Here is a 27,124-nt window from a genome sequence, read left to right on the forward strand (position 1 = left end):
GCTGATTGGTGGAGGTGTGGGGGGTCTGACCCTTGCTGATCAGACATTTATGGCCTGTCCTCAGGATAGACCAGCACTTGTAAAATCCTGCACAACTCCTTTAATCTTCCTGTTGTGTGTGCCCCTAGTAGAAACCCTTGCTGCCAATGATTGAATACCTACCTGGACAAGGAGTTCAGTTCTCCAGAGAAAAGTCCTCTGCTGGCTCTAGGAGATATCATCTGGGCTGGCCACTTCCTGATATAATTTTCAGAAATTTCTCACAAACCACTATGTACTGGCATGTGAAGATCAAGTGGTCAGTCCTTAACCCAGCACGCACACTGATGCCTCTGGGTCCCCTGCTGAACACTTCCAGTGCAGGTAAACACACAGCCAGAGAGGTGGTCACGTGCCCAGTAACATGGCTGCTTTCATCTTGGGAGTTATGGATGTGGTGACCACAGCATCCGGTGTTAGCACAGGGATCCATGGACTGGGGACTTTAGTGTGCATGTGTCCCTATATAATATTACTGCACAGTTCCTGTTGAAAGGTTGACCCTTTCCAAAAAATCATATTGCCATGGCAATCTATGTGCAGCAATCTATGTGCAGCAATATATGTGCAAACTGATCCAAAACGGATCAGTTTGCATTCTAATGCATTCTGAATAGAAATGGATCCGCTCAGAATGCATCAGTTTAGTCTCCACCAAAACGCTGCTTGCAGCCGAACGGATCCAAACAAACAATGTAAGTCAATGGGGACGGATCCGTTTTCACTGACACAATCTGGCCCAATAGAAAACGGATCCGTCCTCCATTGACTTTTAATGGTGTTCAAGATGGATCCGTCTTGGCTATGTTTACACATAATACAAACGGGTCCATTCTGAACGGGTGCAGACAGTTGTATTATATGAACGGATCAGTCCATGACGTATATGCACAAAACACGAGTGTGAAAGTAGACTAAGCCATGGTCTATGATGCAGTCTGTAACGGGTTGATCAAATTTTTTAAGGTAATGATTAAATGGTTACTGTTGTTTCACTGAAATTTTGCATGAATCAATAGTACAGGCGAAGGTATGAAACCTTGTAGTATATGTTACCAGAGAAAAATGCTTTATTCTCTACATACCTTTTTCCTTCTTCCTTTCCTAAAGTAAAATGGAAACATAGAATGTGCCGGCAGATAAGAACCATTTGGCCCATCTAGTCTGCCCAATGCTCTCTGGATTCTTGGATAAATTAATCTGTAAGTTTTTCCTATAATTTTAGACTGATCCCAATATGTCTGTGGATGTGGCGGTGTTATCAGATGGAGATGCAGATATGACATCTACAGTAGAAGATACATTTGACAAATCACTTGCCCAGTAAGTTGCCCTGATATGATGAGATATGTATTTGGTGCCATTCCTGTGACAGTCGTCTTGCTCATGTTAGGGATAAATTGACATCCTAAAGGCTTGTTCACATGGCAGATTTTGTGCATGGATTTCCATTCCGAAAACCGTAAGTACCGGTAATACCCCTTGTTAGTTGGAATCCGCACTACCAATTTGCACACAGTGTTTGAAACTACTCCCTGATGAAGGGGTCTGCATCCTCAGTGTCTTATTTCTGCTGCAAATTCTGCAAAAATCTGTTTGGCCGGCTACTAATAAAGGTCACCTTAAAGAGGAGCGGTCACCACTCCTGACGTGTCTGTTTAGTAACTACTTGTTCTCCACGTGTAATAAAAATTCTGGAGCATCTATTCTATAACTATGTTGTGTCCTTCTGCTATTCCTACTATAATTTTTTTTTAAGGGTCCATCCATTCACACTTCCATAAGTGTTCTGCTCATCCGCAAAACACGGACACTGGCAATTTGCGGACTGCACATAGTCGGCACTATAATAGAAAATGCCTAATCTTGTCCGCAATTACGGACAAGAATAGGACATGTTCTATATTTTTTTTTGCGGAAACGGAAGTGAGGATCTGCAGATGCGGATGAATTTAAAATGAATGGGTATGTACCCTTTCCGCAAAATTGTGGAACGGATGCGGACCCATTTTGCGGTCGTGTGAATGGACCCTAAGGGTACAACTGCTTGTTACACTTGGGAGAGTGTCCCTGCATGGACTGACACTGTCCATTCGGTGCTGCCAGCTGCATACTGTGCAGGGACACAGCCATGAACTTAAACTTGGGATAATAGAGAAGCAGGACAACGCAGAGTCATATGAAAAGAATAGCAGTTTAAAGTAAATAAAGGTCCATCTTGATGGTACCAGTTGTGGGGGGGGGTGTCCTTGCACAGTATTACATTATCCAGTCAGTGCTGCCAGTGTCGGACTGTGCAGGGACACTCTCCCAACTGGTAACACCCAGATGGACCTTCATTACAGACTGCTGGAAATTCATTCTGAACTTCGAGTAGGAGTAATAAAAGAATGACCTACATAGTCATAGGTTAGATGTTATAGAATAATTACATGGGGGATGCAAGTAGTTCCTAAACAGACACGTCAGGAGAGGAGACTGGTTCTCTTCAAATGCGTTTGTTGCGCTCAGACTGGGAGCTAAAGACGATGGCGGTTCTGTTTTTCAGGATTGGTAAAGAGGAAAGTTCATCTGACGATAAAAAGGAGACCTCAAAGCCAATCTTAACAAAGGGCAGATTTCAGAAACCAAAGCCAAATTTAAACAAATCTGTAACCAGATCGGCTGTGACTGCTCCACCGGAGCCTCCTGTGCAGAAGGAAGAGAAGAAAACTGGTGCGACATCCACTGACCATGTAAGAAAGCGGAGTATCTTCCTGTTATCCAGGACTAGGGATGTAGTCACAAGTGGGACTTCGATTTAATTATTGGTAGCATTAAAGAGGTTCTCCTGGATTTTACAAGTTATGGCCTGTCCTCATACCAGCTGATGGATGGGGGTGCGAGGTGTCTGGTCACCACCGATCAGCTGTTCTGCAGTAGCTTCATTGCCAGAACTTCACAGTGTTGTTCACCGTGGGTGGAGAGAGCTGGTTACTGCAGCCCTGCTACCATTGAAGTGAATGGGAGCACTAACACAGCTGGGGAGGTGGTCACGTGGGCAACTCGCATGGCTGCTCTCATCATGGGAGCTATGGATGTGGTGACTGCTGTGTCCAATGTTTGCACATGGGTGCATCCCTACATAATAGTACTGCACAGTTCCTGGTGAAAAGTTGACAGTTCCCAAAATAGTCATATTGCTATAGCAACCTATGTGCAGAAATTGGGAAAGGAAGGAATGCAGAGAGAGTTAAGCTCTGAAGCCTGTTAATTGCAAATTAAGCCATGGTCTATAATAGTCTGTAACTCAGGTTAACTTAAAGGGCTTCTGTCACCCCACTAAACTTTTTTTTTTTGCTTACTTATAATCCCTACACTGCGATTTATGGCTACATGACCTAATTAATCATTTTGGTCCTGTAGATTTTGTTAAAAACATGCTTTTAAAATATGCAAATTACCTTGCTACCAGCAAGTAGGGCGGCTACTTGCTGGTAGCAGCCGCATCCTCCGATCCTAATGACGCCCCCTCCGCATTGTGATTGACAGGGCCAGGGAACGGAATCGTTCTCTGCTGGCCCTGCCTGTTTGCACTCAAAATCAGGCGCACTGAGAGGCGGTTGTTCGCTCGGCCGCTCCATCCTCAATGCACCTGCGCCGATGACGTCACATCTACACCCGGCGCAGGCGCATTGAGGATGGAGCGGCCGCCTCTCAGTGCGCCTGCGTCGATTGAAGACAGGTACGGCCGCGGCGCAGGCGCCAGATTTTGAATGCAAAAGGCAGGGCCAGCAGAGAACGATTCCGTTCCCTGGCCCTGTCAATCACAATGCGGAGGGGGCGTCTTTAGGATCGGAGGATGCAGCTGCTACCAGCAAGTAGCCGCCCTACTTGCTGGTAGCAAGGTAATTAGCATATTTTAAAAGCATGTTTTTAACAAAATCTACAGGACCAAAATGATTAATTAGATCATGTAGCCATAAATCGCAGTGTAGGGATTATAAGTAAGTAAAAAAAAAGGTTTAGTGGGGTGACAGAAGCCCTTTAAGTTCATAAACTTCTATGTATTGATTTATACTATTTTGTAAAATGATGTTCAAAGGTGACTATATCATTGAGTGATCACATTTTTTCTTAGAAAAGGCCTTTAATTAAATGGTCACTGTCTTTTTACAGATCTTTGCATGAATTGGTAGTACAGGTGAATAGAATAGATTTTGTAATATATCTTATCAGAGAAAAATTCTTTGTTCTCTGGATATTCTCTCCCCCTCTTTTAGTAAAGTAAAATTCTCTCTTACTTCTGCGATTAAATCCTTCTTGATAAATCAAGATGAGCTGCCTGATCACCCCGAGTGCTTTATTCACAGCTATACTATTCAGTTCTTCTCTATAATGTGCTCTATGGGGTTCCTGAATGAGAAAGAGAGAGAATCCCCTGTTTCTATGGGCAGACATCTTTACAGCTAGTCTATATCTAGTCAAGGGCAACTGAGAATTATAGATGGAGTCTACAGAGGAGAAAACTGCTAAAATGCCAGATACAAGGCATATAATGTCAGATATAGCGTTATCCCTCATATATACACATATGGCAGCTTATTCTGAAAGGTCGCCTGAAACAACAGGTACACTTTACAGATCGGACTGGCAATATTGAACTTTTATTTTTGTTCTATAATTTTAGACTGATCCCAATATGTCTGTGGATGTGGACGTATCGGAGGGAGTTGCAGAGATGAAATCATCTCCAGTAGAAGATCCATGTGACGCTGTTTCTGCTAAATCCCTTGTCCAGTAAGTTACCCTAATTGTGACGTGTGACATACAATGATACGATGTCCATTAGTCTCTAGCAGTCACCAGAATACTAGTTGTCTCACTGTGTAATTGCCATTCCCTGTGCATGGATTTTCATTCTGAAAACCTTGTGTAATCCACTTTACTGTCTCTACACAGTCTGATATCAACATTGTTTGGATAGTGTCAGGCTGCAGGGACACATCCCCAACTGGTAGTACCCAGTTGGACCTTTATTACAGACTGCTGGAAATTCATTCATAGACTTCTAGTAAGTAGTAGTAGAAGTACACAGTCCTAAGAGTAGATTTTCTAGAATTATTACATTGGGGATGAAAGTAGTTAAAAAACAGACATGGCAGGAGAGGTGAGTAGTTCAATTTCTCGTTAATGGCATTGGGGGATACAGCAGCATGGGTAATATGCCCAACTACCACTAGGAGGCTGACCCTAGCAAAAGAAAAGTTTTGATTCCACCCTCTCCACAGCCGCTAGGCTAATCAGTTTGTCTAGTGTCTGTAGGAGGCAGACATGACCTGCTCAGTTTTTTTGCAGGTCTTGCTGCTTTTCTATTTTTTATTTCTATTCTTCTGCAGGTCTCTGCCTGCTGCAGGATGGGGCTTCATCGTGGGTATCCACTTTAGCTGCACCCCCTGCGGGCGCGTACTATGAGTACCTCACCGGTCACCCAGTCCCCCATTACTGCATCCGCAGTGGCTTGCCAGCAATCACACTTAAGTGCGAGTTAGCCAAAGGGGTGACCCTGTGGCACCTGTAGACGGCGGATGGTAAGTATTACCCCCTGCGTCCCTGTCCCATGGGGTCTCGGGTTAGTTCCCCTCCTTTGGCCAGAGCATGGGTTTGACTTTATTTGGGGGACCTGGGAAGGTTCCCTTTTCCCCCTTTTTCCCCCCCCTGTTTTTTCAAGGGGGAGATCAATTTCTCCACACTTGTGGGAGGGACCTTCTTTCTTCCTTCCCTTCAGTACCCTTCTCCTCCTGGTCACCCATGCCACCTCCCCGGCCTTCCCTTCTATCTTAGTCCCCGACTTCTGCCGGGACTAGTCCGCATCTTCTCTGCCTTGTCCTCGGGTCCCAGGTGTGCCTTTTGCCCCGTTTTTTTCCCCTCCCTCCTCAGCAGCCCCCATCCCTGTTTGTTTTTTTTCTTACCGGAGGCCCCCTGGCTTCCCACGGTTTCGTCCAGCAGACGGCGCACTTTTTCCGCCCACTTCATTAATCGAGGCTCCGGCCTTTACCTCTACTAGGCCGCATCCTCTCCCGCCCCCTTCTGGCTTCCCAGGCTTTTTCCTGGCCCCCCCCCCATCCCATCTTATTCAAGCGCGGGCTTTAGCCCCGTGGGCGGAGACTTCCTGCACGCTTCTGCGGCTGCTGCAGCACGTCTTCGGGACACAGTACCTGGGGTCCGGTAGGACTGCCTCCGGCTGACTGCAGCTCCCAGCATGCCCGGACTGCCTACAGCTATCCGCCTCCGGCTGGGCATGGTGGGGGTTGTGGTTTTGCAGCTGCTGGGGAGCCGTGGTTTTGGGCCATACCCGCTCTACATCCTGGTTTCCTGCAGAACGGGACTAGCTCTGAGGGTATCACCTAGGGTACCTTTTGCCTCATCGGGGGACTTCTCTGCACCGATTCTGTCTCTGAGCAGAGCACCAGGCTGTTATCCACCATACAGAGGTATCTGGGTGGTCAGAGACAAAGGTCCACAGAGGGACGTCTCCTCTCCGTGGTTGGTTTCCCCTTTTAGTGAATTCTTTGGTTGAACTCCTCTGGTTGTAAAGGTACTTCCTATTCACTTGGGTACGCCAGTTTGCCAACTCTCCAGTGTGTTTTGGGGCCCTTTGCACGCCGGCACCCCTATATGGTGCCCCAGGTACGTATGCTTTCCCCTTTAGGGGGAGGCTTTCATACCACTTCTACATGATGTATCCGGCAGACCTTCCTGGTTGCCAGGTCTCCTTTTTTAGCCAGGGTAACTGCTCTATGCAGGGGCTCTATTCGACACACATTTCTGGATTTACTGTAGCCATGACACCATCCTGATTCTAGTGTGCACCACGTAGCCGTTTTACTCCCTCATCAGGCAAGTTTTTGGACCATCTCCAGCCCTGTGCCGTGTTCGTGCAAACTCTGGTCTACCATCTCTTGCATGGCCCTTTCTAGTTTTACTGTGGGCTGGACATCATGTTGCTCTTTCTTCATGGTACCATCCCCAACTCTGCATTCATCCCTCCTTCCTGTTCCAGTATTCGGGTGTGTGCGGGACACTGTCTCGGTCCCACCTCCTGGGTGCCCCAAGCCCTCTTGTTATCACCTTCATTAGTGGTGTGTGTGTGCAAATACACATGTGGAGACAACAGGACAGACATCACCATTTAAACACACAATGGGACAATAGAACAATGGCACAATAGAAACACACCCAGCATATTCCTCCCCTCTGTCTATCCACTCGGCTATCTCCCAAGCTGACAAGTTACACTTATTATAAATTGATACAACTTTGTGAGTTTACATTGTCCATACATATAACTTACATCAATTTAACCAGTATAACTTGGGGACAAACCTATCCAAAATTCACTTGAATAGGTTCGGGGGTTTAAAAGTTAGCAAAAGTATCTCAAAGGGTCGTAATCCTGGGGCAGGAGGCTGGCAAACAGCCCCCTCCAAAACACCGTGGCGAGGTTGGTTTCGTCACACCCCTATACTGGGCATGGTTTTTCTTTGTTGCATGATGCATTATCTAACAAGACCTCTTGGCCCTGATATGCACTGAGCAACCACGTTCCTCCACCTTGGGCTGGTTGTCAGCTATTATACTAGGTGTGTTGTTCGACAACCATAGGACGTACCCTATTCGCACTGTTGTTGCTATCTTTCGGCTTGGTTTCACAGACGTGTAGGCTCCAATCCTGGTGGAGTACCTGGATCATCACTGGATGCTCTATGCGACAGGGATTCGCTGCCATGTGAGCACCAGCTGCTGCTGCAGTTCTGGGATCATCCCTGGACGTCCTCTCTGACATGGTCGTGGAAGGACTGGTGAGCACCATACACCTGCCTAGGTGGGGTGAGTTTTCCACTGCTGGCTCCCGTATTGGATACAGTCCCTTGGGTTTTTCCATATCCAGGCATCCTCTGTACTCCCTTCTGTTTTCAGAGTAGTTGGCTACTGACAGACCCTCCTTTCACTTGGCCTTGCCTTTCTTGTATACCCTGGCCAATCCTTTTCCCCCTAGTTTTTTCGCTGTGCTCGGCCGATGGCTGGTTTCTACATGTCAGTGTAGCTTCTTCCGGCTTCCGCTGGTGAATCCGGCATCCTTTCCTGCCATATAGGTGTCCGCAATTCTTCACGACAGCCAGGGTACTGTACTTGCCCCTTTCGGGGGCAGTGTATACAGTATCTCGGTAACTACTCTTAGCTTAGTTAGTTAACCTTGGCTGATGTTTTTTTCTCTAAAGTTGCTCCTGTGGGCCTGTTTTATATTGCTTGGGGTTCCTGCTCTGATGGTTGCAGGTCCATCTAGTTTTCATAGCAGTTTTTCCCTTGAAAGCCAGCTATTGTTCTGAGGATGTGGTCCACTCCTGTGGGCCTCTCTTGGGCTTCTTCTGAGTTATTTTATTTGGGGTCCCTGCTCCTATGGTCTCAGGTCCATCCAGCTGGCCGATTCCCTCTGTGGCAGCTACTCATGGCATCTCTATATGCTCTGTTTGGAACAGCTTATTTGGGCCTAGTTTGGTTCTTTTCTCTCCTGGGTCCCCATAGGCTTATTTCCTTCTTGGATTTCTAGCCTCACTTTCTATTCCTCATTTTCAGGTCTCCGTTCCTGGGAGCTGGTTGCTCTAGAGAGCAATTTACCTTCATATTGACCATTAGAGGAATGGTGCTTTCTCTGTATGGGAACGCTTCCTCCTTTGGCTGTTCATAGTCTTCTCTACTTCAGTATCTTTCAGGCCAGTATGCCTCCACTCGTATTTCCAGGGCTTGCGAATAGTCACGTTTTTCTTGAGCCTTCTTGTGCTCAGGGTTCCCTATGGCCGTCCATTTCCGGTTTTCATGGGGATTGACTCTCCCCCCATTTTCTCTGGAAAACATGCTCTTACGTGCCCTCGTCTTAGCCATTGCCAAGTTCTCCCCCCTCCACAAGGGGTTGGCTGCATTCCTGGGTGGGATGGGGTCCAACCTTCTTCTCATTGAGTGTTTCTATCCCCTCACCTGTTTCATGGTGGAAGGAGGCTTGCTCTCTTCCAATGGTGACTTGTGATTCCTTCTCTCGGAGCATTCAGTCACCTGTGCTTCCCTGTTTCCTCTCTACCCTGGCATCTGCTCCTGAGCCTTCACATGGCATTTGCCATGGCAGGGCATGTCCTGGGTCTGTGACCATACTGAGTGGTTTTTCCTTGACAAGTTTTTTTTATTAATTTTTTTGTCCTGGCTGGGTTCTTGTTTCTAGGCCTTAGGGAATTTACTTGCCCTCCAGGAAGTTGTTTTCCTTGGGTCAGGGCCAGGCATTTTCTCCTCTGACAGGTTCCCTCGCTGGCTCTTTGGAACCACCATATCATCTTGGGATCTGTCTTCTTCTAGATCCTTCTCCTAGGGCATATTTCTATATGTAGTTTAGCTAGGTCACTGCCAACGGTCGCTTTCTGGCAGTGATGCGCTTTCAGTTCCTTCCTCTGGCTCCCCAGTGTGCATTTGTTCACCTCTGTTTCCACGCAGGACATCTGCCCTGCTTCCTCTCCTCCAGACATTTATTTTTCCCCAGCCTTGGGTCGAGCTGGGTGTTTCCCTTTGCCTTTTTCTTGCATTTGGGATTTTCTACCAGGCACCTGTCCTGGGATTCTGGCAGTCTCCCACTATTTTCTTGGGATTCTTCCTGGTCCTGGAGCCTCTCGGCCCATTCCTTTATTTTCCTATCTCCCATTTCATGCTATGGCCTCTCCTGGTCCTTTTGGGTCATATGGTTCTCCTGCACTTGTACACCCAACCGTTTGCATGGCTGTTCTTTTCCCACCCTCAGGAACTGCTTTGTGACTTCCCATGGTGCTGTGTCCCTCAATGCCATTAACGAGAAAATTGGATTTTTATACTTAGCGTAAAATCCCTTTCTCGTTCAATGCATTAGGGGACACAGATCCCACCTTCTGTTTTTACTTCACTTGTTGGTTCCTTGCTTCTGTTTCTCTGTCCTACTGCTTTTGGTACAAACTGATTAGCCTAGCGGCTGTGGAGAGGGCGGAGCCAACACTTTTGCTAGTGGCAGCTGGGCATATACCCATGGTGCTTTGTTCCTCAATGCATTGAACGAGAAAGGGATTTTACGGTAAGTACAAAAATCCAATTTTAATTGCATTTGTTGAGCTCATACTCTGCGCTAGATAAGGGTCCATTCACACATTTGTGTGTGTTTTGCAGATCCGCAAAACACGGACACTGGCAATGTGCGGTCCGCATTTTGCAAACTGCACATCGCTGGCACTATAATAGAATATGCCTAATCTTGTCCGCAATTGCGGGCAAGAATAGGACATTTTCTATTTTTTTTCGGGAACGGAAATGCGGACCCGGAAGTGCGGGTCCGCATTTCCGCATCCGGGCAGCATATCGTGCGGCCCTATAGAAATAAATGGGCTCGCAATTCCGTTCCGCAAAATGCAGAACAGAATTGCGGGCGTGTGAATGGACCCTTAATATGGTGGTTCTTTTTTTCAGGGCTGGTAAAGAGGAAAGTGCATCTGACGATAAAAAGGAGACCTCAAAACCAATTTTAACAAAGGGCAGATTTCAGAAACCAAAGCCAAATTTGAACAAATCTGTAACCAGATCACCTGTGACTGCTCCACCTGAGTCTTCTGTGCAGAAGGAAGAGAAGAAAACTGGTGCAACATCCACTAACCATGTAAGAAAGCTGTAGTGCTCATCGAGTTACAATCTGCGGAGACCCCAGAAGAGTAATAAGTGAAGCTAAGGACCTTTATGTCAGCCAGTACTAGGGATGTAGTCACAAGTGGGACTTCCATATCAATTATTGGTAGCATTAAAGGGATTGTGCAGGAATTTTTAAGTGATGGCCTGTCCTCAGAACATTTGATTGGTGGGGTTGTCAGATCCCACAGATCAGCTATTCTGCAGTAGGTCCTGTGCCCGAACTTCAAAGCTCTGTCCACTGTGTACTAGATGGAGCTGGTTGCTGAGGCGCTGCTCCCATTGATGTGAAGGGGAGCAGTACTGTATTACTCATTTCTATCCACTACCCAATAGACAAAGCTGTGTAGTTCTGCCTAGCTGGATCTACTCTGAAACCACTGATCGAGGTGGGAGGGGAGGGTATGGGGTTGTCTGAACCCCCATTTATCAGACATTTGGTGCCTTACTTTACAGTAAGCCCTGGAGATATCCGCTTTTAAAGGGGTTGGCCACTTTCTGATAAAATTTCAGAAATGCCATTAATCACTGTGTAATGCCACGTGAAGCTCTACAAGTGGTCACTTTTTTAAAATCTTGGCACACATGCTGAATTTCCTCCAATACCCGCGGGTGCCCTGTATCTGCACAACGCTTCCAGGACTTGTGGACTTAAGGGTTTTAGCATGCGTGCATCTCTACCTAATAATACTGCACAGTTCCTGGTGTAAAGTTTACGTATAGCTTTGGACAAATGGTCACTGTCCTTTCACAGATCTTTGCATGATTCAGCAGTACAAGTGAATAGAAGAAATTTTGTAAAATATGTTATCAGAGAAAAATGCCTTGTTCTGTAGATATCCGCTCCACATTCTTTTCTATGCTTACATTTTCTCTAAATTTTGTGATAAATCTGTCTTGAGAGAGCAAGATGGGCTGCCTAATCATTCCAAGTGCTATGTTCACAGCTATACGGCTCAGTTCTTCTCAATAATGTGCTATATGGTGCTCCCTATCAATAGAAATGGACTGAATCTTCTGTCTTGGCAAATATGATACCGAGTAGTCTTCACCGCTCAAGGGCTGCTGAGAAGTATAGATGGAGCCTGTAGAGGGGACAACTGCTAAAAATGCCAGATGCAGTTCATATAGTGATCAGATAGTGTTAGGAGTCACCTGTAACAGGTACGCTTTAAAGATTACACTGGTAAATTTTGAGTTTCTGTAATTTTAGACTGATCCCAATATGTCTGTGGATCTGGCAGTGTTATCAGCTGGAGCTGCAGAGATGAAATCGTCTACAGCAGAAGATCTATGTGACACGGCTTCTGTTCCATCACTTGCCCAGTAAGTTGATTGTCATGTGTGACATACAGTGATGAGATGCGTGTCTGTCTCCAGCAGACGCCAGGTTAATAGTTGTCTCTTTGTGTATTTGGTGTTATTTCTGTGACAGTTGTGTTGCTCATGTTAGGGATAAAGTAGGAAAGCCTAAGGCTAAATGCACACACAGGATTACATGCGGATTTTCCGTGTGGATATGCGTGCAGAAAATCTTCATTGTAGGTCATGTACATTGTATTCTATGAGAATTTGAAATTCTCATGTACACAGCGCGGATTTTGACTTGCGGTGCAGATTTTGAAATCAGCAGCATGTCAATTTATTTTATTTTTTCATGACCGGATTTTCTCCATTCACTTCTATGGGGAGAGTAAAAACCGCACCAAATTCACATGTACATCCGCACCAATTGATGCAGATTGTACTCATGGATTTCCCTGCGAACTTCAGGCTGATTGTCCGCACATAAATCCTGTACATGTGCATCTACCCTAAGAGCCCATTTAAATGGTGGATTTTAGGCATGGATGTCCATTACTAAAACTGTATGGAATGCACGTTGTTGTCAGTGGGAACCTGCACTACCATTTATACAGCTGCTGATTATTTCCACACAGATTTCCAAACCGCACCGCATTGAATGGGGCTATATGCGCAGACTAATCCCATGCCGGAAATCAGAGAGTTGGTCTCTGATTTCTTCAGCAAATTGTGCAATTATTGGTTGTTTGCCCAACTGCTATTGTCTGCTTTAACTGCATTCCCACTGTACATTGCGCCCTTCTATTATTCCTGCTAGAAGTTACTGAATAAGGGTTCTTGTGGCAACAGGGTGTTACCAGTTTGTGGGGGGGGGGGGGGGGTCAGTGCATGGTTTGACTGTCCATTCAGTGCTGCCAGTGGCAGACTGTGCAGGGACACATAGCCATAAACTGCAACTAGAAATAATAATATTCCCACTAGAAGTTTGAGTGAATTTCCATCAGTCTGCAATAAAGATCTGGGTATCTCCAGTTGGAGGGTGTCCCTACACAGTCTGACCTTATCCAGTCAGTGCTGACAATGTCGGACCATGCAGGGACACACCTCTAACTAGTAACATCCAGATGGACCTTTATTGCTGGTAATTCATAAACTACTAGTAGGAGTAGTAGAGGAATGACCTACATAGTCATAAGATTAGATTTTATAGAATTTTTACATGGCGAGTACAAGTAGTTACTAAACAGACACGTCAGGAGAGGGGACTAGTTCTCTTTAAATGCGTTTGTTGCGCTCAGACTGGCAGCTAAAGATAATAGTGGTTCTGTTTTTCAGGACTGGTAAAGAGGAAAGTGCATCTGACGATAAAACGGAGACATTGAAACCAATTTTAACAAAGGGCAGATTTCAGAAACCAAAGCCAAATTTGAACAAATCTGTAACCAGATCGGCTGTGACTGCTCCACCTGAGCCTCCTGTGCAGAAGGAAGAGAAGAAAACGGGTGCGACATCCACTGACCATGTAAGAAAGCTGTAGTGCTCATCGAAAACTAACCATGTGCGGAGACCCCAGAAGAGTGGTGCTGAGTGCCTTCATGTTATCCAGGACTAGGGATGTAGTCACAAGTGGGACTTCTACTTTAATTATTAGTAGCATTAGGCCTCTTTCACATGACCATGTGCAGGCCTTGCCCGTGCTGTGGACTGCAAATTGTGGTCCGCAACCCACGGGCACAGACTATGTAGACGCGGACCCATTCACTTGAATAGGGTCTGCAATCCACATCATACGGTCCGCACCGCAAAAAAGTAGCACCTGCACCGCACAAGTGAATAGGTCTACATCTGTCATGCGGTGAACAAACAGTCGGTGCCCTATATTGTGGATCCTCTGTTTGCAGGCCGCAATATGGGCAGCCAACAACGGTCGTGTACATGAGGCCTTTAAGGGGTGGTTCAAGATTTTTCAAGTGAGGCCAGTCCTCATACCAGCTGATTGGCCGCGTGGTGATATTTCTGAACATCCCAAGTGCTTTGTTCACTGCTATACTGCTATATGGTGCTCCTGAATGAGAGGGAAGAACAGAATCTCCCCTTTTTTTATGGCAGATTACTAGATTTTTGTACTTACCGTAAAATCAGTTTCTCTTCCGTTCATTGGGGGACACAGGCTTGGCCATGGGTATAACTGTTGCCACATGGAGGCAGACACTAAGCACAAAGGTGTGAGCTCCTCCCTCCAGCTATACCCTTCCTACAGGGACTAAGCTAAATCAGCTAGTGCAAAATAAGTAGGAGAAGCAAGACAAAACAGGAAGGCCAAACTAAGTACAAACCCAGAATCACAAAGGCCAGAAAACGCCCGCAAACAAGAAAAAGGGTGGGAGCTGTGTCCCCAAATTAACGGAAGAGAAACAGATTTTACAGTAAGTACAAAAATCTAGTTTTCTCATCCATATCATTGGGGGACACAGGCTTGACCATGGGATGTTACATAGCAGTCCCAAGGGTGGGCATAACAAGAAACCCTCCCACCAATCAGAGAACCGCAGTCTGCAAAGCTCTAAGCCCCAGAGAAGCATCAGAAGACGCAAAGGTGTGTACTCTGTAAAACTTGGCGAAAGTGTGCAAAGACAACCAGGTAGCCGCCTTGCATACCTGAAGGGCCGAAGACCTGTGATGCACTGCCCACGGGGCCCCCACTGCCCGAGCAGAATGAGCAGTCATCCGGAAGGGTGGGGCCCGGTCACTGACGTGGTACGCTTACACAATGGGCAAACAAATCCATCGGGAAATGGAAGTTGTAGAAGCCCTCTTCTCAGCCCCTCTGCAATGACAAACAGGGAATCCGTCTGCCGGAAAGATGATGTCTGGGACAGATAGATGCGAACGACTCGTACCAAATCCAGAGTGTGGAGAGACTGCTCCCGAGGATGGGGACGGGGTCCGGACAAAATGAAGGGAGAATAATCTCTTAATTTAGATGGAATGCCGACACAACCTTCGGAAAGGAAGGACTGAAAGGGGTGAAGGACTACTTTGTCCTGATGGAGGACCAGGAAAGGCGACCAATAAGAAAGAGCCGCGAGTTCCAACACCCTACGGATGGAAGTGATTACCACCAAAAAGACCATCTTGTAGGACGGAAAGCGAAGCAACACCTGCTGCAAAACCTTAAACAGTGAAGACTGGAGAGCGTTGAGCACTAGATTAAGGATTCAACGGAGGGCAGCATGCGCAACTCCCTGCAGAAAAGTCAGAATCGCAGAAAGCAAAGCCAAGTTTTGATTTTTTAAAAATGGAGAGAGCCGAAACTTGCCCTTTGAGGGAGCTGAGAGCCAGTCCCAAATCCATGCCCGACTGCAGGAAAGAAAAGAGTCGCGGCAACGAGAAACGGATGGGAGACAGCTGATGAGGCTCGCACCAACTAAAGTAGGACTTCCAGGTCCGGTGGTAGATTCAGGAAGAAGACTGCTTTCTGGCACGAATCATGGTCTGGACAACAACATCCTAGAAACCGCAAGCCCTTATTACGGCGGCTTCAACAGCCGTTAACTGTAGCGACCCTAAATTCGGGTGGAAGATCGGTCCCTGCGACAAGAGGTTCTCCTGAAGAGGAAGACGCCAGGGTTCGTCGGCGAGGAGGGTGGCTAGAGATGCGTGCCAAACCCGGGGCCACGAAAATTTACTTGCAGACCTTCGGACCTGATCTTCCTGAGGAGACGCGGAATGAGAGGAAGAGGAGGGAACGCGTAAGGAAACGTGAACTTACTCCAAGGAATCACTAGAGCGTCGCACGCCAGGGCCATGGAATCCTGGACTGCCCAACGAAGTTCTCGACCTTGTGGTTAAAGCAGGAGGCCATGAGATCCACGTCCGGCCAACCCCAACGCTCGCAGGTGGCTAGAAAAACTTGTGTGTGAAGAGCCCATTCGCCGGAATCGAAACACTCCCGGCTGAGGAAGTCGACAATCCAGTTGTCGACGCCGGGGATGTGAACTGCCGACAGCGCCGGAACATGGTTCTCCGCCCAGCTAAGGATCAGAGCTGTTTCCGCCATGGCTGCCGGGCTCCGGGTACCGCCCTGGTGATTGAGCCGTGGAGTTGTCGGACTGAACTCGAATCGAACGTCCCCGGAGATGGTCGGTCCAATGCCGCAGAGAGACGAATCACTCTCAATTCCAGTATGTTGATTGGAAGGGAGCGCTGCTCACGTGACCACACCTTGGACGGATAGAGTCGGCCCCTGGCGAAACTGCCGGGAAAGCAGGCCCGACTTTCTTCCGCTCTGAGCGGAAACGCCAGCCGCAAAAAAGCCAGGGCCTCAATTAGTAGCGGCCTAGGTGGAGCCCCGAACTGGACGCAGTAGCAAGGCGAATGGCCAGCCGATGGAGCGAACGGCGGATAGAGCGCTCCCCCCCCCCCCCCCTCTCCTGACCGGAGAACGACGCCTGGAGGGGTCAAGGCCTCCATGGGAGAGGCCACAGAAGGTAATTAAGAAAGGGAGGGAGGGGAGCACTTTGGGGTTAAGAAATACTCACCCATCCGACATTTCTGGCTCTATTCGGTGTGCGGCCTCTTGGGGAGGGCCGCTACACCGGAAACAGAGGGGACTTGTGGTGGGTGGCCGTGGTGATCCGAAGGCTGGCGGGGTGCTGAGGCTTTAGGAACCTCTGGTACTCCTTGACTTCTGGAGACCGGGAACAAGCAGAGGGCTTGGGGACCCCCTGGTCTCCCGTCTCCTGGGTGGGAATGCTGGCAGCCAGTACTGCCTGAAATCTTGCTAAAAGGAAAGAAAAAGGAAAAAAATTAGACTTGCAAAGCACGGAGATCTGCCTCCTACAGACACTAAGCTAAAACTGATTAGCTTTGTGCTTACTGTCCGCCTCCTTGTGTCAACAGCTATACCCATGGTCAAGCCTGTGTGCCCCAATGATACACATGAGAAATCATCATTTCAGCTAGTCTATATTCACTGACTGACAAAGAAGAACTATAGATGGAACCTGCAGAGGGAAAAACTTCTAAACATGCCAGGTACACACCATACAATGGCCAGGTCAAGTCACCTGAAACAGGTATGCTTTAAAGATCGGATTGGCAATATTGAACTTTTATTTTTGTTCTGTAATTTTAGACTGATCCCAATATGTCTGTGGATCTGGCAGTGTCATCAGCTGGAGATGTAGAGGTGAAATCATCTACAGCAGAAGATCCATGTGACACGGCTTCTGTTACGTCACTTGCCCAGTAAGTTTACATACATATAGTGATGAGATGTGTATTTGTCTCCGGCAGTCGCCAAGTTAATAGTGGTCTCCTTATGTATTTGGCGTGATTTCTGTGACAGTCTTCTTGCTCATATTAGGGATAAAGTAAGAAAGCATGGTCTCGTTCACAGATTTCCTTTCCGAAAAGCGTATAGAATCCCCTTCACGTTGTTGTCAGCAAGAATCTACACTACCATTCATACAGCCGTGGATAATTTCCCCACAGATTTCCAAGCTGCACCCCATTGAATGAGGCTTTATCTGCAGACAGATCCGCTGTGTTCAAACTGCAAATCTTCTGCAATAATCAGAAAGTCGGTCTCTGGTTTCATTAGCAAATTGTGCAAATATCAGTTGTCTGACTGCTATTGAAGTTGTATGGTCATGTTAAGCACTTGCAGACTCTCCGTGGACTATAAACGTCCTGGCAGTGGGAATATATCTCTGCACGGATGCATTAAAACCGTCCCCGCTTTCTTTATGGACAGTCAGTGACTGCAGGGCTCACCACAGAGACAGCAGAGATGGCTTTTCACCATCCCTGCCTGCCCCTTCACTTCCTGCTCTGGTCCTAGCAGTCATGTGGCCGCCAGGAGTCTGCACAAGCTGCTGGATGTTATCAGACCCAGAGCAGCAATGCAGTGATGTATAACCTGGAGCGATGTATAACCTTTCCGGGGGGCTGTATTCCCCCTGTAATTTGGGCTAACATGTCAGTCCCAATTACAGGAGAAATCTGCAGTAAATGTTCCCCCAAAGGTCTTGTATTACTTCATGGCTGGCACAAAGTGTAAAATAAAAAAATACTATTTTTTTAAATTAAAACAATGCCACCACATGCTGCACTGCAGCTTCTGGGCCCGTCCCCAGCCACAATAACCCATATAGCTAAATGACCTGCACGGAAAGGTGACATAATAAAAAAGTATACATTTTTTTGCACATTGTGCTAATAAAAAAAGTGAAAAATAGACGACCCCCACCATCTTTGTACATTTTTCTTGTTAAAGAATAAAAATGCTAAAATAAAAAGACCTAAAAATAAACCCCAGGTATCAAGGAGCAAAAATTATTTACATAACCAAACATAAAAAAGTTATGGCTTTTAAAGATACATGTGCTAAAAAAGGAAAATGAAGATGAGTCTGGTCAGGAAGTGGAGGACCTGTCACCTCTCCTGACATGTCTGTTATGCAAAAACAATTGTGGAGCATCAATTCTTACAGCTCTGTTGTCTCCTATTATTCCTGCTAGAATAACAATATTACTGGTTATCAATTTGGGGATGTGCTGCAAAATAGTGTCAGAAGTCAGAGAGTCTGAGTATTTCTCTATGTTGTGCCATTTTTCTGTTATTCCCACTACTAGTTTATGAATAAATTTCCAGCAGCCTGCAATAAAGCTTCATTTGCGTGTTAACCTTTGAGGGTCTGACACCTTCCAAGCAGTGCGGACAATGTCAGGACCCCCCCACAACTTGTAGCACCCAGATGGACCTTTTATTGCAGACTGCTGGAAATTTATTTGTAAACTTTTAGTAGGAGTAGTTGAAGAAATTCACAACATGGTCATCAAATAGATGCTCTAGGACTGTTCTTACATGGGGGATGCAAGTAGTTACTAAACAGACATGACGGGAGAGGTAATGAGCTCAGACTGGGAGCTAAAGATGGTTGTTCTGCTTTTCAGGACTGGTAAAGAGGAAAGTGCACCTGATGATACAAAGGAGACCTCAAAACCAATCTTAACAAAGGGCAGATTTCAGAAACCAAAGCCAAATTTAAAGAAATCTGTAACCAGATCGGCTGTGACTGCTCCACCAGAGCCTCCTGTGCAGAAGGAAGAGAAGAAAACTGGTGCGACATCCACTGACCATGTAAGAAAGCTGTAGTGCTCATCGAGTCACCATCTGCGGAGACCCCAGAAGAGTAATGAGTGGGACTTCCATTTTAATTATTGGTATCATTAAAGGGGTTCTCCAGGATTTAGCAGCTTATGGCCTGTCCTGAGAACAGCTGATCGCTGGGGGTGTGAGGTGTTGGGCCACCACTGATCAGCTGTTCTACAGTAGCTCCAGTGCCGAAACGTCACTGTGCTGTGGATGGAGCTGGTTACTGCAGCGCTGCTACCATTGAAACGATCCGCTCTGTTCATGTCTCAATGGTCAGAGCTGGATTCATCGGGAACCAGCTTCCTGCGCTGGAGCTACTGTATGGTTTGATAGACTCTAGTTAAATAGTCACAGAAAAAAAAAGATACAAAAACTCAGCATACCGCGTTCTTGTATCGTGCAGAGTCTGGTAAAAAAAAAAAAAATGATACGTTATTTTCTTGCAATAGAGCTCTATGGTAAATGGATGCCACTGTATCTGTTTAATAGTAATATGTAGAGGATACGGTCGGCACTGCTGTAGGTGTGGGATTTAATTTGGTGCTGCACTGATCGAATGTGAGTAGTTGTGGTGCTCAGCATAAAAAACAAGTAGTATTTGCAACAAAGGAGAGAAAAGAAAAGGAAAAAGAATGCAGCACTCACCAAAAAATACTCTTTGCAGCTTTATTCACATAAAAAAACACAGCTAGAACGCAACAGTGGTTTCGCGCTTGAAAAAGGGAAACAAGCGTGAAACGGCTGTTGCCTTCTAGCTGTGTTTTGCCCGCATGACGCTGACCTTTTTATGTGAATAAAGCTGCAAAGAGTATTTTTGGGCGAGTGCCGCATTCTTTTTTCTTTTCTCTCCTTTGTTGTATCGGTTTATTGTATACGTTTTTTTTGGGTATATGTTTAAAAGGATGGAAAAAAACACTTTAAAGATAGGACTGGTAATTCTGAATAAGTTTTTCCTATAATTTTAGACTGATCCCAATATGTCTATGGATGTGGCGGTGTTATCAGATGGAGATGCAGAGATGAAATCTACAGTAGAAGATACATGTGGCAAAGCTTTTGTTAAATCAATTGCCCTGTAAGTTACCCTGATTGTCATTAATTTATTTTACTCACTTGTATAGTGCTGACATATTCTGCAGCGCGTTACAGACATTAATATCACTTTCTGTCCCCAATGGGGCTCACAAGTTCCCTATCAGTGTGGGAGGAAACCCACGCAAACACGAGGGGAACCTACAAACATCGTGCAGATGTTGTCTTTGGTCGGATTTGACCCCAGCGCTGCCAGGCACCAGTGCTAACCACTGAGCTGCCTGTGATGTCTGACACAGTGATTAGATGTGGATCTGTCTCCGGTTATTTGGTGCCATTCCTGTGACACTCGTCTTGCTTATTTTAGAGGTAGAGACAAAGCCTACGGGCTCGTTCACATGGCACATTTTGTGCATGTAGTTTGCTTCACGTTGTTGTCGGTGGGAATCTGCCCTACCGTTCATACAGCCGTGGATTATTTCCACAGATTTCCAAACCGCACTCCATTAATACTGCAGCAGAAATCAGATCTCTGCCACAATGTCCATGGCAAATGTACGTTGGATTTTTCTAAAGCGTATTTTGACTTGAACAAACCCTAAAACTGTCCTTACACTTTAGGTGAATGTCATCTGAACGCTGGCAGACATGTATGTGGCTTATTCCCCTCTTTTTATTGAGAACACATGCATACTCTGTTTACGTGTTTGGGAGGTCTAGCCTTTGCTTGGCTGACTGCTATTGAAGGTGTAAGGTCACCTTAAAGGGGTTTTCCATGATCTATCCTCCAGCGCTAGAACTAGCATTCAGATTGGAACAGGAAGCGCAGCATCATTCACAGTGTAGAGGCCGTGCCAGGTTACTGCAGCTCAGCTGCCATTAAAGGGGTATTCCGGTTACATTATTATCCCCTGTCCATAGATTGGTGGAGGTCCTACTGCTGGTACCCCCACTGATCACAAGAATGGGGGCCCTCTACTCCCCCCTGAAATAAACGGAGCGTCATGTTGGGAATGCTCATGGAGTGTTCTTTTCTATAGGAGTTATCTCCAGAACATAAATGGAGCAGCTGCACGAATGCCCAACCGACTGCTCCGTTTATTTCAGGGTGATCCCCTATCCTGTAGATAGGGATAAATAAATGTAACCGGAGGATCCCTTTAATGGCGGCTGAGCTGCAGTAACCCAGCTTGGCCACTACACTTTGAATGGAGCTGTTCTTCCTGGTCCATTCAGAGTGGTAGTTCTAGTGCTGGAGGCTGCAGGGAACAGCTGATCGGTGGGGGTGCGGGGTGTCAGACCCTCACTGATCGGATATTAATCACCTTTTCTGGAAAACCCCTTTAACTAAACTTGAAATCAAAGTTCCTGGCAGATGTAATTGTAATATGAGAGGAGCTGTCAATAGAAATGTACAGATTTCCTTTGCTTAGTTTGGTTATATGGATTTTCAGTATATGTGTATATATATTTTTAACCCTATGAATGCTCTTTAGATCAGAAGAAGCCATAAGTGATGCAAAACAAGGGGAAGCAGAAGCTTTAAAACCTGTCCGCACCAGATTTCCAAAACCTAGTCCAAACCTTGTCCGAGCAGCTATGAGAAAGGAGACCGCGGCTACGGAGCCTAAAACTCCAGAGAAGGTCAGAGCCTATAAAATGAGTCCATAATTGTACCCAGGAAGGCGGCCTGTTAAAATAAGGCACAATGCATTGGATTCCTAGTCCTGTAATAACTTTGAGGAGGGAATATTTTTACAGGGTCAAGGAACAACAAAGGTCAGTGAAAAGAATCCAGAGCTGTTGAAAACTGAGGATATTCTTGATCCGTCCATTGCTGGACATGGCGGTAAAGAAACTGAACAGTAAGTAGGAGCCGGTCTTAGAGGATATCTTAATATATAAATTGTGTAACAAATAATAAAAATGTAGCTTTTGCCTGAGGTTATGACTAGTGTTGAGTGAAGGGAGCTTCGGATGCTTAATCCGAAGTCGCTTCATTAAAAATTTCAGAATAATGCTGTACGGAGATCAGTCTCTGTACATAATTAGAATGTATGGGCTCCGCGATGAGCCGAATTTAGTTATTCATGAAGTTGCACTTGATTTAGTTGAATAACTTCGGTGTTTTGATTTTTAAAGTGGAAAACTTTAAAACTGGAACTTAAGTTCCAAGGTACTAGTCGGAGCCCATACATTCTAATACTGTACTGAGACAAATCTCCATACAGTATTATTCCGAAGTTTTGAACGAAGCAACTTCGGATCAAGCATCTGAAGCTCGCTTCGCTCAACTCTAGTTATGACACTTCAAAATCCCCCCTTCATAATTTGACTTAACCATGAGGTTTCATTCCAGAGGTTCCCTGCCATCCACTCCAAGGCTGGATCTCAGACCTGTGCTGGCCCACCACTCCTGGATGGGTGGTTATAATCTACTAATTGACATGCAGCATTAATAGTTCTTATGCAGCAGGTAACTTTTGACAGTGCCACTGAGCTGTGGTGGAGAAGTACATGCCCCACGTGTGGCCTGGCAGGGATCTCTGGAATGGCTTCAATGTACTGGCTATAACTCAACTAAATTTTTTATAGTTATAACTTAAAGGAGCATTCTCATCTTGGACATTGGAGGCATGTCGCCAGGATATGCCCCCAATGTCTGATAGGTACGGGTCCCACCTCAGGGACCTGGACCTATACTTAAAATGGAGTCCGCAAAGTCCCGGAGAGTGCACCACATATGCACGGAGGCCCTCCATTCATTCCCGTCCTTGCATGGTGCGCTTTCCATTCATTTCAGTAGGGGGTTCCTAAAATAGAAGAGCACGCTGCTGAGCTATTTTCTGCATTCCCATAGGCCGGCGGTGCGCCCTCCGGCACTTTACAGGCTCCATTCTAAATATAGGCGTGGGTTCCAGAGGTGGGACCAGCATCTAGCGATATGACCCCAACGTCCTAGATGGTAATAACCCTTTAAACATTAAGGGGGAGATTTATCAAAACTTGTATAAAGGGAAACTGGCTTGGTTACCCATAGCAACCAATCAGATTCCACCTTTTTGATTTTCCTAAGGCCTACGTAGTTCCATCTCGCCTTAGTTATGGCAAGATGAGGCAACCCCTTTAAAGGTTGCTCCTCATTTTTCAGAGCTCCTTTTGAAAATCAAAGTTGAAATCTGCCAGTTTTCCTTTTACGCCAATTTTGATAAATCTCCCTTTAAGTTCTTTTAAATGTATGTATAGATTTCATCAGTCATTAAAATTGCAGGCGTTTATTTGCCCTTTGTGTCTGACTTATGCTCCTCGTATTCTTTACCTAGCGGCACTGAAGAAAAGTCTGCAGCTATCAAGCCAGCGCAGCTAAAGCGTGGCAGACTTATTAGACCAGTCCCGAACTTTGTAAAACAGTCTCCAAAGACCTTGAGCTCATCACAGAGCAAGACAAACGAAGATGTAAATGGCGGTGCTCCTGCGCTCAAGGTGATTGCAGTTTTAAACTTCTTTAACCTTAACGATGTACTTTTTACCATACTGGCAGCTCTGCAACATTTTTCAGGTTACTTTAAGATCTACCACAAATGAGTTTATATTGACTTCTTCATTCAGCAAAATAGGTAACTCTGACATCTGCCATGTTTGTGCTGCAATTTCCATTTGCACATAGTTATTAGGGCTTTAGCAGTAGACCAGAATATATAGTGCAGTACAGCTTTGCATACAATTGCTAGCTAGAAACATGAGGATTAAAAACTATGTCCACCTTTTCCACCCATTGTCTGTTACCGTGGAAACCGGCTGCATAAGAGCTGTAGAAACAAAACGGTAAGAAAGTTTATCGTGAAGGGGTCGTAGCACAGTCTTCTCTGTTTTATCACACAAAAGAGAGGGAAATCATTTAAAATATGGTGACCTGTTAGCTCAATAACTCAGTCAGATCGCCTGGAGTGATTCTTGCTATTGTGCAGACCATCCAATAAGAATCGGCAGACTGGAAGCTTCTTCTCAGCACCACTGGTCAGTTTCGGTGAAAATTCTGGAAGGGAATGGAAACAACACCAGGGGGCGCCATTAGAAGTTTGTATCAATTTCTACAGACACAAGCATTTTTTTAAATTTATTCCAGTTGAAATGTTGCTGTTTTTGTAAGATCTAACAGTCTAAATATTTAAAAGGGTTATCCAACCCCTGAAATGCTCCACCATATGCTCGGGCCCCTCACACAAAATATACTTGCCTTACCACGGGGTGGGACGTGGTTAGCCAATGGCAGGGGGGACAGGGATGAGCCTCCCTAGCGTCATGGTGACTGCTGCATGTACAGGGTTTGCAGAGGGTCGGGGCTCCCTCTCCGATCACATTGGGTCCCTGCGATCACTATGCCTGCCAGCTACAGAAGCCTATAAGACCCAGTCCCCTTGTTAATGCAATCGCATTAGGCTAGTTGTACACTAGCTTTTAGGATCCAGGAGGCTTTTCCCTGACGGATCTCTCTGCCATCCCACATTGCTGGAAGCTTTAACTATAATGGGGACTGGTGGAGATCTAGCCACAACCCGGCAAATATGCTGAGAATTGGCCAGAAGGATGGGGCTGGACGGAGACATTTAAGCTTCCGGCAATGCCGGAATGCAAAGGGATCGGGCAGGAAACAGACTGCCTGATCTTAAACGCTAGTGTGCTCGAGTGACTGTAGTGCCTGTAGGCTCTACCCTAGTAAGTCCATCAGGGTATGTATAGGGCATGGTCATGGTGTCACAAGTTCCAGCTTTACTTGACCAGATTGATTACATGCAGCCATATATTTTATTGTCTTATGCAGTCTGAATACCAGCACCTTATGTTCAAATTGCTTATCTGTTCATTTTTGAGGAGATGGAAGATTGGGCATCATGGATATTTGCTAAGTGATTTCATTTTCTTTCTTTTCTGTGGAAGGATAAAGAACATGTGGTGGCCACGTCCTCGCCAGCTGGCAAAAGAAAAGACTCGGATTGCAATGTTGACGTCTCCCCCAAGAGACTTTGCCCCTCTGGCACACCCCAGAAGCCTTCATGTTTGCCAGACTCTGAAGTGGACCAAGCTTCATTGACCAGTGAACCACAGAGCAGCGGCCAGGCTAGCATTGTGCAGGACACCGCTACTCCTCAACGCTCTAAGTAAGTAAATTGTTGCCGATTGATGTGGTCAGCCCAAACCAAACTGGTAATGGTTCCTTTTTCATGGTTTATTTTTATTTTACCCCAGTATTTTTGCCGCAGGAAGTATTTCTTCATGTTTTCAACAGACTTCTGTTTTATAAAGAGATCTGACATTACTTTTAACTCTTCATGGTTCTTATACATTAATTAGACTGCAGGCACGGAGGACTCCTTGTTGAACACACAATCGGAGATCAAGAATGGTATTCTCCAATCCAAAAGCCTTTCTAATACAAATATATGTGTGTGTGTGTGGACTTTTGAGGAGAGTTACTGACTGACAAGGCTCTGCTGAAGTCCACCTCCATTTGTTCTTTGGGGTGATCTTCTCATAAGGACTTTGGCAGTGCCATACTCCATCTCAGCAGCCATTGTGTCTGCAACATTTGAAAGGAGTTGGCTGTTCTCACACATTGGTAGCATATCCTAGTGATATGCCACCAATGTCTGATAGGTGCAGGACCCACCTCTGGCCCACTCTGCAAGCTCCATTCTAGAGGGTCCCAAATGTGGGATATACCACCAATGTGTGAGATGGACCACACATGAATTTGTTCTGTGAGGCCGATGCCAGGACACCGCGTGTGCGCTGGCCGGTCTATCCACAGGGCATGTGCGAGATTACGGCGCACCAGGCATATGAGGTCGGCGATTAGGAGTGAATAAATTAGCAGTGGGGCGGTGCTGGGCTCAAGAAGAAGGGGTGCGGCTGGGCTCTAACGGACAGAGGGACAGCCCCTTGGGCTCCTTATTTAGGTAATTTGCATATTAATAAAAAGCGATTTTATAGGCAAATTACAAGACACAGGGCAGTAATACTAGTATATTGTATTATAAATCGTGAAGACTGATGTGGTCATGTTTAACAGCTCAGTAAGTGAAATCCTGGTGACAGAATCTCTTTAAAGAGGACCTTTCACTCGTATACAAACTAAAAGCTAACTCTATCTGTGGGCAGAGCGGCGCCCAGGGGTCCCCCTGCACTTACTAGTATGCCTGGGCGCCGCTCCGTTCGCCCGGTATAGGCTCCGGTGTCTCAGCTCCGTCTGTTGTATTGGACTGATTTTTTGTAGGAGGCGTGTCCCTTGCTGCAGTGCTGGCCAATCGCAGCACACAGCTCATAGACTGGCTATGAGCTGTGCGCTGCGATTGGCCAGTGCTGCAGCAAGGGACACGCCTCCTAAAAAAAATCAGTCCAATACAACAGACGGCGCTGAGACACCTGAGCCTATACCGGGCGAACGGAGCGGCGCCCAGGCATACTAGTAAGTGCAGGGGGACTCCTGGGCGCCGCTCTGCCCACAGATAGAGTTAGCTTTTAGTTTGTATACGAGTGAAAGGTCCTCTTGTAGTAAGCCTCTTGTAGAAGCAAATTATATAAAATGGCAATATTTTAAAGTGGCACTAACTTTTCACATAACTTTTGATATGTTATAGAGACATATCAAAAGTTGTGATCAGTGGGGTCTGATTGTCAAGACCCCCACCAATCTCTAGAACGGGTGAGGAGAAGGACGTGCATATTGCACTTTTTCTCCTTGCTGCACGAGACGGGTTCCCTAGAAGTCTATGGGCCCATTTCTTTCGTGCTCAAAAGTGAGGCGAAAGAGAGTGCGATATGCGTTTACTTCTCCCCCCTTGTTCTGGAGAATGGTGGGGGT

At 46.1% G+C, this 27,124-nt stretch overlaps 1 protein-coding gene across 3 annotated transcripts in view; it reads left to right on the forward strand.

The window, feature by feature from the left end:
• The window catches only part of BDP1 (B double prime 1, subunit of RNA polymerase III transcription initiation factor IIIB), a 127,213-nt gene that overhangs the window by 61,702 nt on the left and 38,387 nt on the right, over positions 1 to 27,124 (forward strand). The window contains exons 20-32 of one of the 3 annotated variants that reach the window (XM_044276043.1): positions 1,265 to 1,362; positions 2,588 to 2,774; positions 4,709 to 4,818; positions 10,552 to 10,738; positions 11,978 to 12,090; positions 13,405 to 13,591; positions 17,207 to 17,319; positions 19,029 to 19,215; positions 20,196 to 20,305; positions 21,759 to 21,906; positions 22,024 to 22,127; positions 23,586 to 23,745; positions 25,201 to 25,421. In XM_044276043.1, the coding sequence (XP_044131978.1) occupies positions 1,265 to 1,362; positions 2,588 to 2,774; positions 4,709 to 4,818; positions 10,552 to 10,738; positions 11,978 to 12,090; positions 13,405 to 13,591; positions 17,207 to 17,319; positions 19,029 to 19,215; positions 20,196 to 20,305; positions 21,759 to 21,906; positions 22,024 to 22,127; positions 23,586 to 23,745; positions 25,201 to 25,421 (1,925 nt within the window). The remainder of the gene's footprint in view (positions 1 to 1,264; positions 1,363 to 2,587; positions 2,775 to 4,708; positions 4,819 to 10,551; positions 10,739 to 11,977; positions 12,091 to 13,404; positions 13,592 to 17,206; positions 17,320 to 19,028; positions 19,216 to 20,195; positions 20,306 to 21,758; positions 21,907 to 22,023; positions 22,128 to 23,585; positions 23,746 to 25,200; positions 25,422 to 27,124) is intronic. The other 2 variants (XM_044276044.1, XM_044276045.1) reach the window with 2 other exon arrangements.

The sequence above is a fragment of the Bufo gargarizans genome, chromosome 1, assembly GCF_014858855.1.
Source record: "Bufo gargarizans isolate SCDJY-AF-19 chromosome 1, ASM1485885v1, whole genome shotgun sequence".
Taxonomy (NCBI): domain Eukaryota; kingdom Metazoa; phylum Chordata; class Amphibia; order Anura; family Bufonidae; genus Bufo; species Bufo gargarizans.